General features: G+C 42.5%; 1 protein-coding gene across 4 annotated transcripts in view; it reads left to right on the forward strand.

Annotated features, from left to right (window-relative positions):
• Positions 1 to 26663, forward strand: part of LOC141086380 (zinc finger protein 385C-like) — a 453285-nt gene that overhangs the window by 190624 nt on the left and 235998 nt on the right. For 2 of the 4 annotated variants that reach the window (XM_073572358.1, XM_073572359.1), the window contains exon 2: positions 21013 to 21264. In XM_073572358.1, coding sequence (XP_073428459.1) covers positions 21015 to 21264 — 250 coding nt within the window. In that variant the 5' untranslated portion in view covers positions 21013 to 21014. Of the gene's footprint in view, positions 1 to 21012; positions 21265 to 26663 lie in introns of those variants that run through there. The other 2 variants (XM_073572354.1, XM_073572357.1) reach the window with 2 other exon arrangements.

The following is a 26663-nucleotide window of genomic DNA, read 5'->3' on the forward strand; positions in this document are numbered from 1 at the left end:
TCCCTTTAAGAGACCCTGGGGTCAGAACCACAGAGCTGAGTGGAACTGTCCCAGCTTCCATACCAGGGATCCCTTTATGAGAGGCCTGGGGTCAAAACCAAAGCGCTGGATGGATTTGCTCTGACTTCCATACCAATGATCCCTTTAAGAGGGAAGATGTGCCTACGGGATGGAGGATGTGTGATGGGTATATGGGCACAGGAGGGGGGGGATTCATTTCTGTCATGTGCTCTCTGCTCCTTTCAGGGGGGCAGACAATGGCTGGGAGCTTATGTTCCCAGGGATGCTAGATTTCTCCCACCATGTCAGTGTCTGCTGAGGTGTTGTCAAGTGGGAAAACTGTTGGTCATAGCAACCAATCACAGCTCAGCTTCTTTTAACCAGCTCTGGTGAAATGAGAGATGCTTAGTGTTTGTTTGCAAGGAAAACTGTTGCTCATAGCAACCAATCACAGCTCAGCTTCTTTTGAACATCGCTGGTGAAATGAAAGATGCTTTGTGATTGGTTGGTGGTACACACACACACACATTCATTTTTATATATAGAGATAAAAATATTAGATATTTTTTAATAATTATTCCTGGGAATTTTTGGATCTTTCTTTTTGTAGGATTATTAGATTGACTGAATTGTGTAGGAGATGCTTAGAAACATGTAGCTCTATTAGAATAATGCCATAGTTGCTTAATATTTTCATTTTATTGATGGCAATGCGGAGTCTGGTGAGGAACGTCAGTAAGTACATTACATGTGAGATATGTATGGGAGGACGGCTGCTAAAGCAGTTGTGGATTAAAAGAAAATCTTTCCAAATGAGTTGGCAGAAGTTAAAGACGTTGGCAGTGATGAACGTAACCTTGTGACAGTAGGTTAGAGCTTTACATACCCATGATAGCTGGTGAGGATCGGAGTGCGCATCCTGTATACCAGTAACCTGTAAGTATAATTTGGCTAACCTAAGGAGATATAGTCAATGAACAGGCTGTGTTCTATAGTTACCCGGAAACAAACAGCACTTGGTGAGACTGAGGATTGGGTGAAAAGTAGATGAATATTATTAGCTAAGATCTTCCAAAATATTCCTTTTAGACATTTTTTTTAATACATGTTATCTGTTTAGCTGAATATTGGGTGACAAGAAGCATGGTCTCTATTCAAATGGCCTTTGTTTGGATGGAAAAATCTCAGTTGCTTAGTGAATAGAATATTGTTATAGTTATCTATTGACTTAATGAGATAAACACTTGTTCATTGATTGATTGGATAATTTATGCAGGCCATTCATTTATCATCACCCCATGCAGACAGGTAAAGTGCTGCCGGCAAAATGCACACTGTATGGGGACAGAACGATCATATTAATTATAGTTCTGTTCTCACACAATTTTTCTGGTCCGTGTACTCGAGCCCTGATCAACTTTGGGCAAAAATCGTCCCATCTAAATTGGCCTTAAAAAGGTCTCCTCATCCATTCTTCCTGCATGACTAGAACAGTGCACTCCTACTTGATTGACAGTGCTGATCAGAGATGTGATGATCACGTTGCTGACCCAAACTGTGCGCTCTCCCATGCTGCAAGTAAAAGCATTTTTGCCTTTGCAACATCGCTGTAGCATAGTGGCACTGAAGCTGGCTGGGTCCCGGCGAGTTTCAGTGCAGTGATTGCAAACTCTATTGGAAAGAACTTGTAAGCACCACTGATAACCTGTAGAGGCAGTCGATAATCTTGGCAGCGAGCAGTAAACAATAAAATTAAAGAGCATTTTTAATAACAAGTAAAATGCAAAATTGCTGTTTTTTACAAGTAGTTTGCCATTATAACCGTTGATGATGATGCAAAAACATTTTGTACAAGAACAAATGAAGGAGACACTAAGAAAATCCCGCTTTCCGACACTACCAAAGTTGGAGCAATATTACAATGTCTTCTCGCCATCTTTGCCATGATGCTGTTCTTCACTATTTGCCATAATAAAATGGTATCAAGCCTCTTCTGCGATTTGTGTGTCGGTTACCATCTGGTGGGAAACCAAATCTGTAAAAATCAAAGAGTTGTCAGCTTTGGGAAATGAAAGGTTTAGTCGTTGCTTATCATTCTTTAGCTGCTGTCCAGCGCATCTTCTGTAAGGATGAAGCTGTCACCAACTATGCAATATAGTGCGGTCTCCGTGATCCATTTGCCTGGCTGAAGTTCAGTTAGAGGATGATTAACACCCCATAAAACAGTGTAACCCATGAATGACCCATTCCTCCAACCACATCACCGCATGCTACTTATTCTATGATGCATTCCCAGTGATCCCGCATACAGTTTGTGTAATGTACTAGAATGGCTTGTAAAAGGAATTCCACCCAAAGTACAGAACATGTCTATTACTATATCCCTGGCTTAGGGAAGGCATAGAAGGAAAGCAGCCGAGCAGACACTTGCTCAATATTGAGATATGTCATTACACCATACACTTGGGTGGGATTTTGTTGTAATTGGAAACATTTTACCTATCAAAATCATTCTACTTAAAATAAGTTCCTAAAAACATATGTAAATACAGTGGGGCAAAAAAGTATTTAGTCAGTCAGCAATAGTGCAAGTTCCACCACTTAAGATGAGAGGCGTCTGTAATTTACATCATAGGTAGACCTCAACTATGGGAGACAAACTGAGAAAAAAAAATCCAGAAAATCACATTGTCTGTTTTTTTTTCATTTTATTTGCATATTATGGTGGAAAATAAGTATTTGGTCAGAAACAAGCAATCAAGATTTCTGGCTCTCACAGACCTGTAACTTCTTCTTTAAGAGTCTCCTCTTTCCTCCACTCATAACCTGTAGTAATGGCACCTGTTTAAACTTGTTATCAGTATAAAAAGACACCTGTGCACACCCTCAAACAGTCTGACTCCAAACTCCACTATGGTGAAGACCAAAGAGCTGTCAAAGGACACCAGAAACAAAATTGTAGCCCTGCACCAGGCTGGGAAGACTGAATCTGCAATAGCCAACCAGCTTGGAGTGAAGAAATCAACTGTGGGAGCAATAATTAGAAAATGGAAGACATACAAGACCACTGATAATCTCCCTCGATCTGGTGCTCCACGCAAAATCCCACCCCGTGGGGTCAGAATGATCACAAGAACGGTGAGCAAAAATCCCAGAACCACGCGGGGGGACCTAGTGAATGAACTGCAGAGAGCTGGGACCAATGTAACAAGGCCTACCATAAGTAACACACTACGCCACCATGGACTCAGATCCTGCAGTGCCAGACGTGTCCCACTGCTTAAGCCTGTACATGTCCGGGCCCGTCTGAAGTTTTCTAGAGAGCATTTGGATGATCCAGAGGAGTTTTGGGAGAATGTCCTATGGTCTGATGAAACCAAACTGGAACTGTTTGGTAGAAACACAACTTGTCGTGTTTGGAGGAAAAAGAATACTGAGTTGCATCCATCAAACACCATACCTACTGTAAAGCATGGTGGTGGAAACATCATGCTTTGGGGCTGTTTCTCTGCAAAGGGGCCAGGACGACTGATCCGGGTACATGAAAGAATGAATGGGGCCATGTATCGTGAGATTTTGAGTGCAAACCTCCTTCCATCAGCAAGGGCATTGAAGATGAAACGTGGCTGGGTCTTTCAACATGACAATGATCCAAAGCACACCGCCAGGGCAATGAAGGAGTGGCTTCGTAAGAAGCATTTCAAGGTCCTGGAGTGGCCTAGCCAGTCTCCAGATCTCAACCCTATAGAAAACCTTTGGAGGGAGTTGAAAGTCCGTGTTGCCAAGCGAAAAGCCAAAAACATCACTGCTCTAGAGGAGATCTGCATGGAGGAATGGGCCAACATACCAACAACAGTGTGTGGCAACCTTGTGAAGACTTACAGAAAACGTTTGACCTCTGTCATTGCCAACAAAGGATATATCACAAAGTATTGAGATGAAATTTTGTTTCTGACCAAATACTTATTTTCCACCATAATATGCAAATAAAATGAAAAAAAAACAGACAATGTGATTCTCTGGATTTTTTTTTCTCAGTTTGTCTCCCATAGTTGAGGTCTACCTATGATGTAAATTACAGACGCCTCTCATCTTTTTAAGTGGTGGAACTTGCACTATTGCTGACTGACTAAATACTTTTTTGCCCCACTGTATATATATGACATTCAGTTTATATCGTCCAGACAATTTGGGCATGGGCACACATTTTCAGAACTTGAATAAATGTTGTTGTTTGGAAAATGTTGCATTATCAGGCACTTATTAATAAGTACAAATGGAAGAGCTGCGCTTTCCTCCTTCCTCCGGGTGTTCTGTCTGAATACCCAAAAATTATGGTACAGACAGTTCTCCCGGCTACGCCATAGATAGCAATGAGACACGTGGCGGTCAGATTTCATTTGCACTTTTTTCCAGTTGTGTCCATGTTTTCAGACAGGCACAAGAACATAGTCCACTACATTCTTGTGCCTGTATAAAAATATAGGTAACACCTTAAAAAAACCTCATCTCGACATGCTTAGCATGTCATTCTCCCCAAGGAGATATGATACTTCTTGGATATCGGTCAGACGCCTCTCTCACAGCCAAACCAGATCTCACACTTTGCACTGATGAGGGGCAGTACCCCGAAACACAGTGTCTGCAAATTGAGATTCTGGATTGGCTTTTATCCTGAGTCATGTAACAAGGCTTGTTAAAGGGTCGACATTGACTTTTAGGATTGCTACTTCCAATAGGTGGCACTAGAGTTCTAGTCCTCTTCCTCTCTGAAGAGATAATTTGCATAATTAGCATATTTCCCAGAGGAGCATTACGGCTTTAAGTCTCCTCATCTCGACATGCTTAGCATGTCATTCTCCGCAAGGAGAAATGATACTTCTTGGATATCGGTCAGACGCCTCTCTCACAGCCAAACCAGATCTCACACTTTGCACTGATGAGGGGCAGTCCCCCGAAACACAGTGTCTGCACTTTGAGATTCTGGCTTGGCTTTTATCCTAAGTCATGTAACAAGGCTCGTTATAGGGTCGACATTGACTTTTAGGATTGCTACTTCCAATAGGTGGCACTAGAGCTCTAGTCGTCTTCCTCTCTGAAGAAACAATTTGCATAATTACCTAAAAAAAAAAAAAAAAAAAAAAAATGCAAGCGGAATTCACTGTCCTCTGTGGCACTCTTGGGAGTTTCGCCTGAATTCCGTTTTTTTGGGGATTCAGATAATGGCCAAACATTAATGTAAATAACCTCGAAAAGTATGATCTAAGCATGGATTTTGTAATCTCATCACCAAATTCTATACCAAATGCACTTGTGCACAATGTGCCCCATTGTTTTAAAAAGAGAATACTAGTTATCAAGGCCACTTCAATAAGTGAAAATCCACTTACTCTAGTGGTTTTCAGTGCATTCCACCAGAAAACCAAAATGGGTAATAATGTCTTGCAGATTAGTCCCACAGAATGGGGCTAATCCCTGTGCGGATCACGTCAGTTTAAACTGCAAACCCATGACAGCAATTCTCTGCTCAGTCCTCTGACACAGAGCATATTTACTCCTTAGGTCGGCATCACACACAAAGCATAAAAATACGGACCTTATTATACGGTCATAATACGCATAAATGGTCCCTAAATAGTGATCCGTATGTCATCCGGTGTCAGGGTGTTGCCGCGTATTTTTCCCATGTAAACATCCGTAATCCGTATGTAATCCGTATGTGATCCGTATAGCGTTTTTTTCTCACAACCTTGCAAAATGGACATTTAACAGTTTTGAGGCCTGCACATAATTTAAATCATCATCAGCAACCCTATTTATTGCCTCTACACCAGGTGCCAACTTCCAATCTGACCATTTTGGTGCTGTGCTTGGGTTGTTGGTTGTTTGCAAACATGTCAGACACACTTCAGTTCACCCCAACTGACCAAGCTCTGTACAACTGGGTTTTGTCCCGTCGCTTTGGCCAGCCATACCCAGTGATTGTGGATCCGAGGAGGAGATGAATGTGGGTGCATCCGCATTTGAGACAACGCCTCAATAAAGGCCATTTTCACAGGCTTTATGCATCTGAGGACACATCCCGACAAGTTTTTCCTCTATTGTCGCATGACCGTTTCTACCTTTGATATTTTGTTGGAGACAGTGCACCCAGGGATCACCTTCCAGGACACCCGAGTGCGCAAATGTATCTCTGCTGAGGAGCGCCTTCTCCTTACGTTACGGTATGTATTTCTCAGCTACAGAATGTATGTAGATGATTCATTTTCTAAATAATTATCTTACTCAGTGACCCCTTTTTTGCTGAGTGACATTCTTAAAGGGAACCTGTCACCCGGCGCCTGCGCTGTGACAAGAGTTCTCGGGCATGCGCAGTACGCACTGCCCGAGAACCGACTTCAGGATATTGCGCCTGCGTGTTGTGGAGGCCCCAGATCCTGCCCCGCAGTGTGTTATGATGTATTCACACTGCGGGGGCTGGGGCCTCCGCAACACGCAGAAGCAATAGCCTGATGTCGGTTCTTGGGCAGTACGTACTGCGCATGCCCGAGAACGCTTGTCACAGCGCAGGCGCAGGCATTCAAATCAGGAGGAGGCAGCGACGCATGGGGGCATCATTATGGACGGATGGTGGGCGGTGCCGAGACGCAGGACAGACAAGATGGACGGATGGTAGGCGGCTGATACAGGGGGACACACCATACCTATGGGACACATTACAGGTATGAGGAGCTATTTATAAAAGTCGATATTTCAGCGTTACTAGGGGTCAGAAAAAGAAGAGCCACCTTCACAGAATGCAGCCTTGGTGCTGCTGAAGGTGGCTGTTTAACTGAAAAACGCACCGGGGGGTGACAGGTTCCCTTTAATGTTTCCCAAATCTATGGTGTAAGTAAGAATACTTTGATGTTTTATTGCACATTACATAGCCGTGTTGCATGTGTATATGTAGCATAAACCTAGCTTCTTACTTACCAACTGTTCTGGTGATCTATATGTAATGTGTGCATCCTTTAGCATGTAGTAATGTATATATTTTCTCCATTTGTTTAATTGTTGGTTCCTCACAACTGGCCATTCTTATGCCACACTCCATCTGGAGTTTTTGATTGGGCGATTGACAATATCTGGCATAGTTCGGGCTACATGTTCGCAAATCTGGACCAGACTTCATCAACTGGTCATGCCAGAGCCAAAGATGGGCGACTGGTTGAGGATTTGAGGCGCATTGCCAATTCCCCAATTGTATTGGAGCCCTGGATGGGAAGCACATCCGTGTGCTTAAGCCGTCGAACTCAGGGTCCCAATTCTATAGTTATAAACAATATTTTTCTGTAGTTTTGTTGGCTCTGGTTGACAGTAACTACAGGTTTATAATTGTAGACATTAGGGCTTAAGGAAGAACTGGAGACTCTTGAGTCTTCAATTCTTCCATTATGGGTCGGCGGCTGTGCAATAACCAGTTGGACCTACCACCACCACGTCAGCTGCCAGGCTCCATTCAAGAAGCGGTGCCTTATGTCCTAGTGGGGGATGAAGCCTTCCAATTGACAAGGCATGTAATGAGGCCATACCCGCACAGAAACCTTGACCACCGGCGCAGGATTTTTAATTTGCGCCTTTCACGTGCCCGAAGACTGGTGGAGTGCGCCTTAGGCATTCTTTGCGCCAAATGGCACGTCCTCGAGTCTGCCATTCAGCTGAGTGAAGCCAACGTCAATGAGGTCATCAAAGCTTGTGTGGTCCTCCATAACTTCACTAGACTGCATGATTGCTCCTCATCTGATGTGGCTGAAGGTGTGGTGGACAATGAGGAAAGACCTAGGCCACATGTGCTCCATTTACGTCGTCTTCTCTCAGGACTCAAAGTCCGTGATGTGTTCACACAGTATTTTGTTTCACCTCAGGGTGCTACTGGGACGCCCTCACACCCAGGGCTGTGGGGTACTCGGTACCGGGCCCAGTGGATCTCAATGGAAGTTGTCATGGTAGCTGTGACCCGGCCCGTGGCGCTGGGCGCCCATTGTAAATGTTCAATGTGAATAAATAAGTCGTGACGTCACCTGTGGTGTTCGGCAATGTAGATGTTAGGCCGACGCTGCAGACAGATCCTCTGGGACAGATGGTGTGGTGCATGAAAACCTCAAAAAGAGGAAAAAAATCCTCCAAAAAATTCAGTTACAAACCAGACAGGCCCAAATGCATCTGCACTAATCCAGGGTGCAGCGGACCCAAGTAAAATGGCAGGGCAGCAGTGCCGGGCAGGTTGACGCAGGAATAAGTGGAGGACACCAGGGCATGTAGTTCAAAAGCTTTACTCACAGTCTGTCGTACAAACAGGTGCCTGCTTCTGTGCTGTGTCCTCCGGGTCTGGGACTCAGTCAACCCCCAGGCCAGATGGAATACTCCTTTCCAACACTCCGCCAACTTGTGCCTTTCTGAACGTCTCCTCTTATAGCGCCTTTGAGTGAAGTACTCCTAGTACTGAGTTACACTGGAGTTCCTCCTGTCTGATGTTCCTATGAACTCTACTTGTACGGCAGACAGCTGTAGCCTGCTTCGGGGACTCCTTGCTACTAAGTCCCGGCTCACTATCTAGTTGCTGTTGTGCCCCCAAGTCTTGTATGCTAATAAAGTGGTCACTACTTCTATTCCTCCAGTGTCTGCTGCAGGACCATTAGTAGCCGTACAAGCTCGGGGACCGGGCCCCGGCTTTGCGCTTAGAACATCTAGTAAGGGTTCTCTTCTCACCCACGTCTTCTGTTCTCTTTTACTCCTCACGTTCCGTACTAATCCTTTCTTTCTATGGAGAGTCAAGCTTTCAGCCTATGTTGCTCTCTCGTTCTCTCTTTCCCGTGCCAGCAGACCCAGATCACTGGGATCTGCTGCAGCACTTCCATCCATCTATCCCTCTCTCTAGGGATCTTCTTCTCTCTCCAACCAACTACTGACTAACTGACTTAAACTCTTCCCGCTCCTTGAAATGTAATCTAACTCCACCCACCTCCCAGCACGTTTCGTGTTTTTTAAGGAATTCAGAAAGAGAATTGGAGGGATCCAATGGCTGGATATCCTTAAAGACAAAAATGTCCAGGAAGGATGGGAAATCTTGAAAAATGAAATTCTCAAAGCACAATTGTTAACAATTCCGAAAAGAGGGAAGAATAGGAAGCATTTAAGGAAGCCAGGATGGATGAACACAGAGCTTAAGCACATGCTAAAAAGGAAAAAAAAAATGTTTATAAAATGGAAAGAGGGAGGCATATCTAAAGAAGAATATAATGCTGTCTGCAGAACCTGCAGGGCACAAATCAGATTAGCTAAAGCTGACAATGAATTGAGGCTTGCAAGAGATGTCAAAAGCAATAATAAAGGATTTTGGGGATATGTCAAAAGTAAAAGAAAAGTCAAAGATGCTATAGGATTTTTACAGGATGAAAATGATGAAATGGTAAGAGGATGTTGAGAAGGCCGAACTTTTAAATTCCTATTTTGCATCTGTTTTCTCTCAGAAAGGAAATGTGACATCAACTGTTCTTCACTGTCCTATTAAGGGAATAGAAGAATCCAGGATATCTATAAACCGAAAGATAGTGAGGAAACACTTAGCTAACCTAAATGAATTCAAGTCTCCAGGTCCAGATGAATTACACCCCAGAGTACTGAAGGAGATAGCAGAAGAAATTTTTGAACCCCTCTCCATAATATTTGAAAATTCTTGGAGAACAGGAGAAGTCCCAGAAGACTGGAGAAGAGCAAATGTTGTTCCTATCTTCAAAAAGGGGAAGAAGGTGGACCCAGGCAACTATAGGCCGGTGAGTCTGACTTCTATACCAGGAAAGATCTTTGAACAAATTATTAAACAACATGTATGTCAGTACATGGATAAGAATGAAGTGATTAAACAGAGTCAGCATGGGTTTGTAACTAATAAGTCATGTCAGACTAACTTAATTTCCTTCTATGACGGAATCACTGATTGGGTGGATCAAGGAAATGCTGTAGATATAGTATATCTTGACTTCAGCAAAGCATTTGACAAAGTATCTCATACAATCCTTATTGAAAAAATGACTAAGTATGGAATGGACAAGGCAACTGTTAGGTGGATTCATAACTGGCTTAGTGATCGGACCCAAAGAGTGGTCGTAAATGGATGCACATCCAGTTGGAAGAATGTCTCAAGTGGGGTACCACAGGGCTCTGTCCTGGGCCCTTTATTGTTCAACATCTTTATCAACGATTTAGATGAAGGAATTGAGGGTAAACTGATTAAATTTGCTGATGACACAAAGCTAGGAGGGATAGCTAATACTAGAGAAGAGAGAGAGAGGATTCAAAAAGATATAAATAAACTGGAGAAGTGGGCAGCAACTAACAGAATGGTTTTTAACAGGGAAAAATGCAAAGTACTACATCTGGGCAATAAAAATGAAAAAAGCATATACAGAATGGGAGGAATAGGCCTAAGCAACAGCACATGTGAAAAAGACTTGGGTATACTAATAGATCACAAACTGAATATGAGTCAACAGTGTGATGCAGCAGCAAAAAAAGCAAATGCAATTCTAGGATGTATTAACAGAAGCATACAGTCTAGATCACGTGAAGTCATTATTTCCCTCTACTCCTCTTTGGTCAGACCTCATCTGGAATATTGTGTCCAGTTTTGGGCACCACATTTTAAAAAAGACATCAACAAACTGGAGCAAGTTCAGAAAAGAGCAACCAGAATGGTGACCGGTCTGCAAACCCTGTCTTATGAGGAAAGGTTGCAGGATTTGGGATTGTTTAGTTTGCAAAAGAGAAGACTGAGAGGAGACTTAATAGCTGTCTACAAATATCTCAAGGGCTGTCACATTGTAGAAGGATCATCTTTATTCTCATTTGCACAAGGAAAGACTAGAAGCAATGGGATGAAACTGAATGGGAGGAGACACAGATTAGATATTAGAAAAAACTTTTTGACAGTTAGAGTGATCAATGAGTGGAACAAGCTGCCACGAGAAGTGGTGAGTTCTCCTTCAATGGATGTCTTCAAACAGAGGCTGGACAGACATCTGACTGGGATGATTTAGCGAATCCTGCTTTGAGCAGGGGGTTGGACCAGATGGCCCAGGAGGTCCCTTCCAACTCTACGATTCTATGATTCTATGTTCCAAGCAGGGAGCCACCAATGGGTGCTTTGCTATACTCCAAGCAGGGAGCCGCCGGAGGTGCTCTGCTACACTACTTTGTGGTGTGGCGTGCAGGTGTTGGAGCGTGGTCTGGAGTTTCCACCTTACCTGGATGGTGGGGCACCACACCTCAGGAGGAGGTGCAGTACCTCTGTGGTGACTGAGCCTCAGGGGCGCCACACTACTACCTGGCAAGATCAGGCTGTATCTATATTGTGATGTTCTTTTGTGTGTATATAAATATTATTTTTTCCTGTCATATGGTTTGTGTGTTGTGTTAATTTGGCTTAAAGATGTGTTATTTATTAGATTTAGTAAAATAATGAACGAAGAGGCAAAAAGTTGCATTTTCAAAATTTTTATAAATGCAAAAGATAACTTAGGATAGTGGTTACCATATTTTTTGCATATGGCAGATATTGCCCTTAACATTTGGGCTTTTCAGGATTCAACATTATTTGGACAACCAAATAGATAACAAGAAAAAAACATTTGCTAATGCAAACAAATAACCAACTTTTTTTTTATAATTACTGGTAGCTTGGTAGAGGTGAGTGCGGGAGGCCTTCATCTCTTTGTTGGGGGTTGGGGTGCCCAGCTTGACCATCACCCTATACATCACACGAGGCTCCTCGTCCTCACCGCAAGAGCCTCACCAGTGACCATTCAGGACGTGGATTGCCCCTCCGTCCGTTTGCAGGTCTTGCCCTAGGAGGAAGCTGTTTCTTGGTCTGAAGGGGTAGATTTTATTGGGAATAATGTTTTGGTGTCAGTACAAACTGAAAAGGATAAGGAAGGGGACAGGATTGTGTTGGATGACAGGTCTAAGGGAGAGGTATATGGCTGTATTCAGAGTCCTTTAGGGACTCATTTAAAAAAATAGGTGAAGGAGAAAATCTGCAAGGATGAATAAGCAGAAATATTCTCCCTTCTGTTGGAAAGGTTTAACTTTGAAGGTAAAAAGGATGAGAGGAAGAGGAGAATTGTAGTTGGCGGCTTATTCCACATTTAAGGAGGTGGTGGGGACCCTCAGTTGCTCCCTCTCTCCTTTATGTCGGATACGTGTCCCCCATGTGGTGTCCTGATAGTTTGGCCATGTATTAACTGTTATGAACTACTGTTTTATTGCTGTGTTTTTATGTCCGGTATTGTCTTAATGTTTTACTATTGTGCATTGTAACATACAACATTCATATGTTAGATTAGGGCTAATAAGAGGTTAACTAAGGGGGCTGGATCAGCAGCCTCAAAGGGACAGGAAATTTCTGTCTCCCAGTCAGTGCCCGGGCAGGCTTGCCCGTGGCAGGACGCTTCAAATAGCCAGGAGCAGAAGGTGCCCCGGACGACATGACAAAGCTACCACAGTGTGCCAGGTAGTATAGACGGATCCTGGGACCGTGGGATCGTCATCAGAAAGACTGATACTGACTGGCCACAAGTAGATGCAGGGACAGAGCAGGAAGCATTGTTTCATGTACAGTAAAGTTTTCCCTGTTGGATCAGAACTATGCCTGTCGTGTTTTCCGGGATCCTCATCCCCAGTGGCTGCAGTGAGCATAGAAAGAAGATAACTGACTGTGCTCTAGGATTGGGACCACACCTGTCTTTTTCATGTGCAAGGGGCCGGGGTGCTTATGGACTGTTGCTTTAAAGGACTCGGTCATGACTACCACCCCATGCCACCATGTTACACACATACCTTTGTTAATTTGTTACAGGCTTCTACCATTTTAGCTAGTGTCATAGGTGAGAAGATACCGGAGCTCTGTTCTGGGCTGTTCTGCTATATGGACGTCATAGGCAAAGCACATAGGATTCTGGGGGCAGACTTGGTTGAGATGTGACGAGAAATTCCATCAGAGGGAAGAGCGGCCTAGTATTCTGTGGGTTCAGAAAGATTTTGGCCTTTGGCTAAAAGTAATGGCACCATCATGTATTGAGCAGTCCTTGAAGGGGGCTGGGGGATCCATTCAATATGGGTTTCAGCAGGTGCACCCCAAGCTGGTGGTTCAGGACAAAGCTAGGTCTATATTGGCAGTTCAATGCGAGACACTGTAAATTTAAACACCAGTGTTCGTCCTGTTGTGGGGATCTCACAGATCGGCCCACTGCTTTAAAAAAGGAAAAAATAGGAGTGGGTAAACAATACCAAAAGGGGAGAGTCCAGTGAGACTTCTCACGATGGCCTCTTAGTAGGTACTCAAAGAGGATAAGGCAGTATTATTAGATGAAGGATTTTGTTAAGGTTTCAAGATTCCTTCACCAGCACATGAGGTTCAATTTACTTTAAAATATTTGAAGTCTGCTTATCAGCATCCATTTGTTATAAATAATAAAATTATGAATGAGGTTAACTGCTGACGGATGTTGGGTACAATTCATACTCAACCTTTGGATAATCTGGGAGTGGTACTCAAGAAGGAGCTGAATAAATTTTGGCTCATTCAGCATTTGTTAGCCCCTCAGGGCCGTTTCGTAAATGTTGGGATAGATTTGGAGCTTTGCTCAATGGTCTATATCTCATTTGATACAGCGGTAGATTGGATGAGGAAATATGGAACGGGGTTACTGTTAGCAAAGGCTGATATTGAGTCCGCTTTCTGTTTTTTTTACCTGTGCATCCTGATAGTCTACATCTTTTGAGTTGTTTTGGGAATGGTCCTATTTTGTAGATTGGTGCCTCCCAATGGGTTGCTCCATTTTATGCTCCCTTTTTGAGGCTCGTAACATCTTCTTTGAATGGGTGGTGCACTCGGATATCACCTGAGTGCAGTGCGATTCCCATGCTTACTTTCTCCGTCTCCTCTGCAGCTGTGCTCCGATTCTCTCATACCAGAGGATTGCAGCTCAGTAGCATGACACTCGGCTCCCGCTCGGTCATTAGCATATTGCATCCGATGTTCTCGCATCAGATGCCATACTCTGGTGTGATTCCAGCCTTATTCTGACTCTTTTTTCCATTTTGCTCCGCATCACTCCGTTGCAGGGATATTCTCATTTGTTGCTTTTGAGGACAGTATGTGAAATCTCTGCTTGTTGTGCAAATTGGCATTTCTTCGGAGTCTTCACTGGGGGTTGAGCTTTTTCCACTCCTTCTCTTTCAGATGCTGCCAGTCACAGCTCTGCAGCTAATCAAGCAGTATAGGAGTCTCAGACTATGCTGTGATGGGCAGCATCTGGAAGAGGTGAAAATGCACACACACCAAAAAAACCTGTGAGACTGCTAGACTGCTGAGAAACAATTGGCGCATCTCGGAAGGAGGAATGAAACCACATGCCCTCAGAGAATACTCTGAAGAAAAGCACAGTTAAACTGCAAGCAAAGATTTCCCATACTGCGCTCCAAAAGCAACATCAGTGAAGATGGAACTCAGGGATTTTTACAAGTTTTTATCTAAAGTTTTTTGAGCAAGTGACATGTGCAGGTTTACACATTTTGATTGTAAGAATGGGTACGGGCAGCTCGGGGCAGTGTGAAACTGGAGCAATTGAGGAAGGAATGTCTAGATAGGTGATAGAGTGCGCATGCTTGCCAGTTCGATGCTTGGATGGGTCCATCATACAGAAGTAACAGTTGTTGATGTGGTCAGTAACTTCTCGCCAAATTCGTGGGATAGCAAACTTCATTGCCCTTTTTTCTCCTCTGTACCAGCCTTTGAGGTATTAAACATGAGAATAAAATATATGTGTATTGAACTGTATGATATACAATTATACACTTTCTTCTATAGCAGCAAAAAAAAATTGCACTTATTTTAACAACAGTTCTTTTAAGCTGTAATGAGGAATTTAAAAAAATAAAATCTTGATATTTTAGCTATCAAGAATTGTTCACCTTACCCTCAAGAGTTCTCTTGCAGTATTCACATGTGAAATGAGGCGCACATGGTTTGTCTTGATCCCCTACAGGCATGCCGAAGTAGGCTCTGTAGGCCTCACACATAGAAGATTCCGCCACGTTGGATCTTTTAGCTCGTGTTTTTATAAATTCGCCACAAATGTAGCACACTGCATCCACCGGATACTTACAACCTCTTGATGCCATCAAAATTAAATGCAGGTATGTATCAACTGTAACACAAACAGAAATGGACAATTAGGGATTCTGTATTTATACTACTTTATCGACAGTTCTCGCGTTTCCGGAAGCTGCTCGCGGTCTTCACAACGTTGCACGTTTTGCTAATGTTCGAGAAAACATAGATTTCAAATTATCAGTGTCCTGACCACAAAAGCAAACTTTCTTGGGAATTTTTGCCATTTTCTTTTCACTTTATTCATAAGTGATGGGAAAAACACCATTGTTACCCGAGGACAAGCAAAATATTAAAATTTGTTACATAGTGTAATGCAGGGAAACCCACTCTATCCACATTCTCTAAAAGGGTATGTTAAATGGGGATATCTAAAGCTGCAATAATTTCAAAATATTGTTGTAAAACCAGTGTTTTTGCCATAACATTGGAAAATCAATGTAAAAAAGGATGCTATTTTACAAAAATTGTGCAAAGTGTGAATGCAGCGCAGAGCAAGCGACTCTAATATCCCAATTACCTATTATTAAGGGAACCTGTCAGCTGAATTATGTTGCTCAAACCAGGGCCATCATGTATCACAGACCATCTTCTGCATTTCAGACTGCAACTTTTCTGAGAAAAATCCTGTTGTAAGTGCGACCGGGGCCAATGTAAATAGTCCCAGAGGCAGGACCCCATTGGCTTCTCCCTTCCCTCTCAACTGAAATAACACAAATAGCTATGATTAGTTCTCACATTAAAGTGCCTAATGCCAACTTTCCTGTTGGACTAGACTAGTGAAGGGGTTAATGTTATTACTGGAAAAATAAAGTGTTGATCCCAACATTTCAGTATGAACGCTAATATCCCTGATGGTCTAGGGTTGTAAAGGGGCTACCGCTAATACCAACTAGGGGTCTAGAACAGAAGAATCCTTAATGCTAACATTCCTGGTGGTCTAGGGTTGTGAAGGGGCTATCGCTAATACCCACTAGGGGTCTAGAACAGGGAAATCCTTAATGCTAATATTTCTGGTGGGCTAGGGTTGTGTGTGGGCTAATGCTTACATCCATGGTCAACTTGGGTAATAAAGGAATTAATACCAACATCTTTGGAGATCTTGGTTAGTGAAATGATTAATTTTAACATCCTTGTAGTCCAGGTTGTGGAGGGCTAAATTTGCTGCAGAACCTCTTTTCAGTTCTCTCTTTATGGCTTCTTTATTTCCTCTTGTTGCTCAGCTACATGTAGAAAAGCTGGGTGGTAGGGTGGTAGCCATTATGGGCACCATTACTGCACTCACCTGGATGTAAATCAGGTCTCAAAGAACAGCATATCTTCCTAAGGCTTGGATCACACCACCGTATCGTCTCACATCTGAGAAAGTCGGCTGGATTATGTGATGTACACTCTGATTCAAATTCTTCCGGATGAAGAGAAGGTGGAAAAAAACAATGCCCCCATCGCCTCCATTTTGTCAGTCTGTGAAAATCAGACCGCGCTCGGCCTGCAGTACGATTTTACAAACCCATTGACTTGCATGGCCGAGTGCGATTCAATTAACGGATGCAAATTGCACATGACGCATTTTTTTTTTTCCTCGGACTCACTTGGTGTGAGGATAAAATCGGACACATGCATGGCCCCATGGCACAGCACTGGTCTCAGGGCGATCTGCTGTTTTGTTGGATCACACCGAAAATACAGTTGTGTGCATGAGACCTCCTTATGGGTCATCAACAGGAGACATGATATGTATCAGCACTATAGGAAAGCTGTGAGACATCCCCTGTAATAGACGCAGTGGCGGGATCTATATCCCAGCTGACCCCGATGCGCTAAACTAGGTAACTGCTAAAGCAGGAAGACAAAAAGGAGGACAACTCAGAGACTCCTACTAGAGTTAACTCTTCAATATGGTATTTAACTGTAAAATCACATCGGACTTGGTCCAATGCCATCCTGATTGTACTACACTACTGATAGATAGCACTGAGGACAAACAGCTGACCTCATTCCTCTCTTTTTCAAAACTGTCCCTAATATAATTACCAATTGTTTCTCATTACCGCTTTGGGTATAGTGCGTGAACTGTGAAAGGTGTGGTGCAGTAGTTAGTTATAAGGTAGTCATGCCATCTTGTGACTTATTTAAGGTATTGCATGATTTCTGAGAATTAAAAGAAAACGTGATATTCTACATTAATTCAGTAATAATAATAACATCTTACAAGTGTTACATGCTATACTAATATAAAGTAGAAGTATATGAGACACACAAAGTGTCCGAAATACCTGACACTATGCCAAGGTACATGTACAGTGTGCACCCCTGGTCAAAATTACTATTGTGAAATGATCTATAAAAGTCCTAAATTTAAAGATGACACATTTCCTTGCATTTTAGGCAGGAAGAAAAAGTATAGTGTATTTTTTTTTTTCCATTTTAAAAATAACAAAAAGGGAAATGCGCCGATGCAAATGTTTGGCCACCCTTGCAGACTTGTGTGCTCAGATAACTTTGACCAAGGTTTCAGACCTTAATTGGCATTTAGGGATTTGGTGTGTTCACTATAATCGATAGTAAAGTCCAGGTGATGCAGATTTCCCAGCTTTATAAAAAACAACAGCCGTGGGTTTTTCTAAGCAGCGGCTTAGCACTCTGAAAATGAAAATGGTGGAGGCCCACAAAGCCGGAGAGGGCTATAAAAAGATAGCAAAGCACTTTCAAGTTGTCATTTCCTCAGCTTGAAATTTAATTAAGAAATGGCAGTTACCAGGAACGGTGGAGGTCAAGATACGGTCTGGAAGACCAAGCAAAATTTCAGTGAGCGTCAATGGTACAGGGAACATTTCATGAGTAGAGGGAAGAATAGATTAAATGAAATTTCAACTAATTCTTGATGTAAACATAACACCATCTGTAAAAAAGCTGAAGTTGAAAAGTGGATGGCTTCTACAAATGGATAATGATCCTAAACACACTTCAAAATCCACAATAGACTACCTCAAAAGGCACATGATCTGAACATGATTGAAAATCTGTGGCTAGACCTCAAAATATCAGTGCATGCAAGACAACCAAGGAATCTCAAAGAACTGAAATAATTTTCCAAGGAAGAATGGATGAAAATCCCTCAAACAAGAATTGAAAGACTCTTGGCTGGATGCAAAAAGCATTTACAAGCTGAGATACTTTCAAACGGGGTGCTACTAGGTACTAACCATGCAGGGTGCCCAAACTTTTGCATTGGCCCACTTTCCTTTTGTAATATTTAAAAAAATGTAAAAGATGACTCATGTATGTATGTGTGTGTATATATATATATATATATATATATATATATATATATCAGTAATTTTGACCAGGGGTGCCCAAACTTTTACATGCCATTGTAGATGAACCTTTTGTGTGTCTACACTGGGACCAAATACACACCGTGGAGGTCGATTCTCTATTACCCCAGAAGTACCTAAAGAGCTATAAGAAAATGTTTTTTAACCCCTTAACATCCAATGACGGACACAGTCCAACATTGGATGCCTCCTCCTAATCAGCTGACATGTGCCTGGAACAGCCCCGGGTGAAATCGCGATTCACCCGCGGCTGTTAACATGTTAAATGCCTCTGTCAAACTGTGCCTGGTGGTCGGCGCTCATAGCAAATGAGCTTTTCTGATACATAGAGCAGGGCTGCAGTCCTGCTCTATGTATCAGAGGCGATTGGGCAAGTGCAGCTTCTAGTCTCCCATGGAAACTACTGAAGCACGCAAAAAGTTAAAAAAAAGTTTTTAAAAATATTTTAAAAATTAAAAAGGTCAAATCACCCCCCTTTCCCCCCATTCAAAATAAAACAATTAAAAGAAAGTCAAATATACACATTTGGTATCACCACATTCAAAATCACCTGATCTATCAATATAAAAAAAGAATTAAATCAGTAAACGGCGTAGCGAGAAAAAATCGAAACGCCATAATTACTTTTTTTGGTCACTGAAACATTGCAATAATATGCAATAACGAGCGATCAAAAGATCATATCTGCACCAAAATGGTATCAATAAAAATGTCAGATTGGCACACAAAAAATAAGCCCCCACCCGGCCACAGATCCCGAAAAATGGAGATGCTATGGGTCTCGGACAATGGCAACTATTTTATTTTTTTTTTCACAAACTTTGTAACTTTTTTCACCACTTAGATAAAGAACCTAGGCATGTTTCGTGTCTATCAACTCGCAATGACCTGGAGAATCATAATGGCAGGTCAGTTTTAGTATTTAGTGAATCTAGTAAAAAAGCCAAACAAAAAAGTGTGGGATTGCACTTTTTTTTTGCAATTTCACCGCACTTGGAATTTTTTTCCCGTTTTCTGTTACACAGCATGGTAAAATCAATGGTGTCGTTCAAAAGTACAACCCGTCCCGCAAAAAAACAAGCCCTCACATGGCCATTTTGACCAAAAAATAAAAAAGTTATAGCTCTGTGAAGATGGGGAGCAAAAAATGAAAATGCAAAACCAAGAAGACCCCTGGTCGTTAAGGGGTTAAACTAAACAACCCATTTTGCAAGCTCACTGCCACCAGGACATTTTAATGCCATTTCCTACTGCACTTGATGATGTTCCATCATAGGGACATGTGACCACTGCAGCTGCTCACTGGATCTAATAGATCACTACTGTGGTCTGTGATTGGACAGATTGGTCACATTTCCCTGCAACGATGATACCATCGCTGCAGGAGTTATTGGAGACTGGGGGGGGGAGATCAGGCAAAATCTGAATCAGAACATCAGAGGGTTTAGCGAGATAAGTATTGCTTCTTTTTTCTTTAAACCAATCAGAACATTTTGTCAAAAATTATACTTTCCAGAAAACCCTTTAAAGGGAATCTGTCACCAGGTTTTTGCCACCTAATCTGACTAATCTGAGATCAGCATAACGTGGAGACGGAGACCCAGCAATATATCGTTTACTGGTTTCCTTGCTGTAGTTTTTATTCTATCACTTTTATCAGCAGGAGATTATCACTAAAGGACTTGTAAACATGCTGTCATGTAGTCTATCATATTTGTTAGCTTTGTAGAACCCCGGCCCCACCACTGATTAGCAGCTTTCTGCCTATGCACAGTGTACACAGAAAGCAGTCAATCAGTGGTGTGGGCGAGTTAGGCCGGGGTCACACTTGCGAGAAACTCGCCCGAGTCTCGCATCTCACCCCCGGCACTCAGAACCGGAGCGCTCAGCTGCATAGAATTACATGCAGCCACGCACTCCGGTCCTGAGTGCCAGCGGCAGCGCCGGGTATTGAGATGCGAGACTCGTGCGAGTTTCTCGCAAGTGTGACCCCGGCCTTATACAGAGTTCAGCATTCAGAGACCTGATTGCTCTGCCGCAGATAAGGCAGTGATTTTATTAAAACTGCCCAGTAAGTGATACACTGCTGGAATCAGGGTATCTGACCCTATATCATGCTGCTCTCAGTTGGAGTAGCAAAAGCTTGGTGACCAATTTCCTTCAGATCAAAATGAATAACATATTCCTAAGTTCAGTGGAAATACAGCAGGTATATGGATAGTTATGTTTTACATTACCGTCTTATTCTCCATTTCTTTTTACATCCACAATTAAGAATATCATGAAACCCTCATACATTGTGTTAACAAATTAATCCTAAATATCCAGCAGTGTTATTGCGGACCGACCAATGGACCACTCATTTCAGGAGCCATATTCTAGCACTATTGGTCAGCAGATTTCTGTCATCATTGGTGGGCACATTTGATTAAAGCATGGCTTTTCTCCTTTTTTTGTATGCAGTCATGAAGCGCCCTGTGAGTCCTGCCTACTCCACAGACTCCTTGCTATCCATTCCCTTATGTGTGGATGGCCAGCCGAACGGCCTAACAATGGACCTGCAATCCAAGCAGAAGAGACTACCATCCTATACTCTATGTGACGTCTGCAACATCCAGCTCAACTCTGCTGCCCAAGCCCAAATACATTATAATGGAAAATCTCATCAAAAAAGGCTAAAACAGGTGAATAAGGGCAAGAACCCAACCATCTATGGTAAGTGTGCCACAGGTGGCATCATGTTTCCCCCTGAGCTATGACCAGACTAATGCCATTGCTTTTCATTGTAGTCTCATGGTCTATTTGAGGCTAGTTCTGTCACATATACAATAGTGTATAGACATATATATTTATATGTATATCATATGAACCGACACGGATCAAATGTAACCATCAGCTCACCCACATCCTGCAAAAAAAACCCTGCAAAAGGGATCCTTAAAATTTGACGTTTATTGTAAATCCATTCAAATCCAATCCAACACCTATAACACTGCAGACGGGTTTCAGACAACCTCTTTACTCCTCCCATTGCTTTTATTCTGTTATTTGGAAACCAGTGTGCCATAAAAGTACGCCATGCTACTGAAATATGATTACAATTTTTTTACTGTGTGTCATTGTGCATATTTTTGATGAATATGTTTCTTAGAATCAATATAAATTGCCCAGAGGTGTAAACTTCAGAACTTGCTGAGTTTAGTTTTACAACTCTAGCTTAATTAACCCTATGACATGTACAGTATATATAGAGGGGGAGAAAATCCATTCCACTGTAAGTGTGTGAGATGAAGTCAGCCCTTTCCAAATCCGCAGAGACGTACTGTTTAGTGAATGAGGCACTTGGGAAAAAGTCCTCTCTAGGCGGCGAGTTCCCATATGGCAGCTTACACAGACAGTTACCCCACTTCTGTGCAGCTGAGCTTGAGAGCAGTTCATTTCTCTGGATGAGGTATTATGGAAATGTAATTATGCTAATTTGTCCTCTGCTCTGCCTGTGGGTTGTACAGGGACCAAATGAGCTTTTATTCTGAATATTTATTAATATCTCTTATTTGTTAGCATTATGATTGAAGAGCAAAAATGGGATCTTTGTCTTACAGATGAAGGATGTTTTGAGCTTATTGATAATTTTTTACTACTTTTTGCAATATTTTAATACAATCTATAGTGCCACGTTGTAAATGTATCAGTAGATTTTTGGAGTGTGAAAGAAAGAAAAGAAAAACATGAGTAGGACTAAGGCCCGGGTCACACTAGCGATTAAACCGGACGAATGCAATGCGATAAAAAAATTGCATTGCATTCGTCCCAATGTTATTCTATGGGGCAGCTCACATCATGCGATTATTTTTTTTTTTTTTTTTTTATCGGATCCGATCCTTGGACCGAGACAATCGCAGCATGCTGCGATTGTCACCGATTTTCGGATCGGATTCGACAATGCAAGTCTATGGGGGCGAGAAAAAATTGGATTGCAAACGAACCCGATGTGTGAGTTGCGATAAAATCGCACCAAAAGCCGGCAATTTTTTTTTTCAAATACAGTAAAATCACAGTGACCGGTTAAATAAAGAAACGAATTAATAGATCTAGACACATTAAATAAATAATTATATATATATATATATATATATATATATATATATATATATATATATATATATATATATATATATTATACAGGTCATAGAGACACATTTATATATATTTCTAATTCATACAGTTCTTCATTGCAGAATAGCTGCTGAAACAATTGCCGGCTTTTGTATAATCATTCTCCTGCCCGACATGAAATGACACATGGTTTACATATAGTTAACCATTTCATTTCATGTTTTTTTTTTATGTCTATCACTATTAATTAGATGAGGGTTTGTGGGTAAAATTTTGGAGTTGTAGGGGTTCATTTAAGGGGTTCATTTGTTGTATTAAATTGCGGGGACTCCCTGCAGCCTCAGTGACATCAGCGGGAGTCCCAGCAATTTAATACAACGAATTAACCCCTTAATTGAACCCCGACAACTCCAAAATTTTACCCACAAACCCTCATCTAATTAATAGTGATAGACATAAAAAAAACATGAAATGAAATGGTTAACTATATGTAAACCATGTGTCATTTCATGTCGGGCAGGAGAATGATTATACAAAAGCCGGCAAATGTTTCAGCGGCTATTCTGCAATGAAGAACTGTATGAATTAGAAATATATATATATAAATGTGTCTCTATGACATGTATAAAATATATATATATGTGTCTAGATCGTTTGTGTGCGGAAACCTGTCATTGGGCTCCTTTATATGTCCATTTAGCTATCCTGCGAGAAAATCTCGGCAGACGGATGTCAAAAGGATCCTTACATGCGATTAAAATCGCATCGATGAAGATAAATCGCATCAAAAACGGATCACTGGTTAAGATAACTTTGTGCGATTTCGGACCGTTAAAATCGGACCGTTTTTTTAATCGTTGTGTGTGACTCCAGCCTACGGGATTGCAGTCAGACATTGCCATATTTGTGAATTAAACTTATACACTTCCCTGTGAAGCCATAGCGTTTACTACTATACAACCCTTCACCCTAATATTTTTGGGGTCATTCACTGTGCATCGGTCAACAATACAGCGCACTTTGCACAAGGAGAAGCTGTATGGGAGAGTGATGCGAAAGAAGCCGTTTCTGCAAGCACGCCACAAACAGAGTTGCCTGAGGTATGCAAAAGCACATTTGGACAAGCCAGTTACATTTTGGAAGAAGGTCCTGTGGACTGATGAAACAAAGATTGAGTTGTTTGGTCATACAAAAAGGCGTTATGCATGCGCTGCATTGTTGACCGATGCACAGTGACACCATCTGCAGCAAGATGATGCTGCAGGTCTTTGGAGGTGGTCTGTGGATTGTCCTTGACTGTTCTCACCATTCTTCTTCTCTGCCTTTCTGATATTTTTCTTGGCCTGCCACTTCTGGGCTTAACAAGAACTGTACCTGTGTTCTTCCATTTCCTTACTATGTTCCTCACAGTGGAAACTGACTGGTTAAATCTCTGAGACAACTTTTTGTATCCTTCCCCTGAAAAGCTATGTTGAATAATCTTTGTTTTCAGATCAAATTGAGAGTTGTTTTGAGGAGCCCATGATGCCACTCTTCATAGGAGAATCAAATAGGAGAACTACTTGCAAGTGGCCACTTTAAATACCTTTTCTCATGATTTGATACACCTGGCTATGAAGTTCAAAGCTCAATGAGGTTACAAAACCAATTTAGTGCTTCAGGAAGTCAGTAAAAAGTAGTTAGGAGTGTTCAAATCAAGAAAATAAGGGTGCCCATACTTTTGCACCGGTCAAATTTTGTTTAAATGCAGATTGCACATTTTCTGTTAGTACAATAAACCTCATTTGAATCCAGAAATATAACTGAGTCCATCAGTTATTAGATATATGAAACTGAAATAGCTGTTGCAAAAAACAAAATTGTTATAAAGAAAAAAGGTTAACATTAATAGGGGTGCCCAAACTTTTACATATGACTGTATGTGTGTATGTATGTATGTATGTCTGTGTGTGTATGTATGTCTGTGTGTGTATGTATGTGTGTATGTCTGTGTGTATGTATTATGTCTGTCTGTGTGTGTATGTATGTATGTATGTGTGTGTATGTCTGTGTGTATGTATGTATGTCTGTGTGTGTATGTATGTGTGTGTGTCTGTGTGTGTGTAGGTGGAGCCTTGCCCTGGAGGAGATGGAGACATGAGGAGAAGACCGTGATGGGGGGAGAGAAGGCCATGATGCCTGGGGTGATGGGAGAAGGCTATGAGGGGGTAATGGGAGAAGGCCATGAGGGGGTAATGGGAGAAGGCCATGAGGGGATAATGGGAGAAGGCCATGAGGGGGTAATGGGAGAAGGCCATGGGGGGTAATGGGAGAAGGCCATGATGGGGGTGATGGAGAGAAAGCATTGATGGGATCATGGGAGTTATGGGGAGAAGGCAATGATGGGAGTGATGGAGAGAAGGCAGTGATGGGGTGATGGAGAAGGCAATGATGGGGAGAAGGGAGTGATGGGGATAAGGGAGTGATAGGGAGAAGGCAATGATGGGCGTGATGGGGTGATGGAGCAGGCAATGATAGGAGTGATGGGGAGAAGACAATGATGGGAGTGATAGGGTGATGGAGCAGTCAATGATGGGGTGATGGAGCAGGCAATGATGGGAGTGATGGGGAGAAGGCAATGATGGGAGTGATGGAGCAGGCAATGATGGGAGTGATGGGAAGAAGGCAGTGATGGGGTGATGGAGAAGGCAATGATGGGAGTGATGGGGAGAAGGCAGTGATAGGAGTGATGGGGTGATGGAGCAGGCAATGATGGGAGTGATGGGGAGAAGGCAATGATGGGAGTGATGGGGTGATGGAGCAGGCAATGATGGGGTGATGGAGCAGGCAATGATGGGGTGATAGGGAGATGGAGCAGGCAATGATGGGGTGATGGAGCAGGCAAGGATGGGGTGATGGAGCAGGCAATGATGGTAGTGATGGGGAGAAGGCAGTGATGGGAGTGAATGGGTGATGGGGTAGGCAATGATGGCAGTGATGGGGAGAAGGCAGTGATGGGATGATGGAGCAGACAATGATGGGAGTGATGGGGTGATGGAGCAGGCAATGATGGGAGTGATGGGGTGATGGAGCAGGCAATGATGGGAGTGATGGTGTGATGGAGCAGGCAATGATGGGAGTGATGGGGAGAAGGCAGTGATGGGGTGAAGGAGAAGGCAGTGATGGGAGTGATGGGGAGAAGGCAATGGTGGGGGTGATGGGGAGAAGGCAATGATGGGGGTGATGGAGAGGGCAATGATGGGGTGTGGGGGAAAAAGAAATGATGATGGGGTGGTGGGGGAGAATGCAATGATGGTGGTGGAAAGGGCAATAAATGGGGGTGGTGGAGGAGGAGAAAATGATGGAGGTGGTGGAATGGGCATTGATGGGAGTGGTGGGGGAGAAAGCAAAGATAGTGGTGGGGGAGAAGAAAATGATGGAGGTGGTGAAGAGGGCAGTGATGGGGTGGGGGAGAGGACTATAATGGGATGCGAGGGCAGGAGGACAATAAGGGGTGTGGGGGATTGGGATAGGAGGAAGGGGGACTTACTATGGCCTTAGGAACAGGGGGAGGTGGAGGAAGACATTATTATCGCTTATTAAGTCTAACACAGTCCCTTAGTATATAATGTACTCACTAATTCTGTATAACACCATCCTTAGTTTCATAGTTTCCTCTTTTATTATGTATAACATGTCCCTTATTACGTACCATCCTCTCTAGTTATATATGGTGCCGTCCCTTATTATATAGCTTCCTCTGCTGTTATGTATAGTGCGGTCTCTTACATAGTGTATTCTTGTTAATTTTGTTATTTACAGTGCCCTCTTTTATTACATAGTCACCTCTCTTTTTAGATATAAAATGACTGCTGATCGAGGAGCCGGTGACCAAACTACCAGTCCATCAGCTCCTCCATTAGAAAGGAAGCTTTCTCTTGCTTCATCAGCCGTCATTGCATTATACAGTTAACAAGACAGGACGGTATGTAATAAAAAACAGGGCTCTGTATAATTCA

This window comes from Dendrobates tinctorius, unplaced genomic scaffold, assembly GCF_039654945.1.
Source record: "Dendrobates tinctorius isolate UK_male_01 unplaced genomic scaffold, ASM3965494v1 ptg000032l, whole genome shotgun sequence".
Lineage (NCBI taxonomy): Eukaryota > Metazoa > Chordata > Amphibia > Anura > Dendrobatidae > Dendrobates > Dendrobates tinctorius.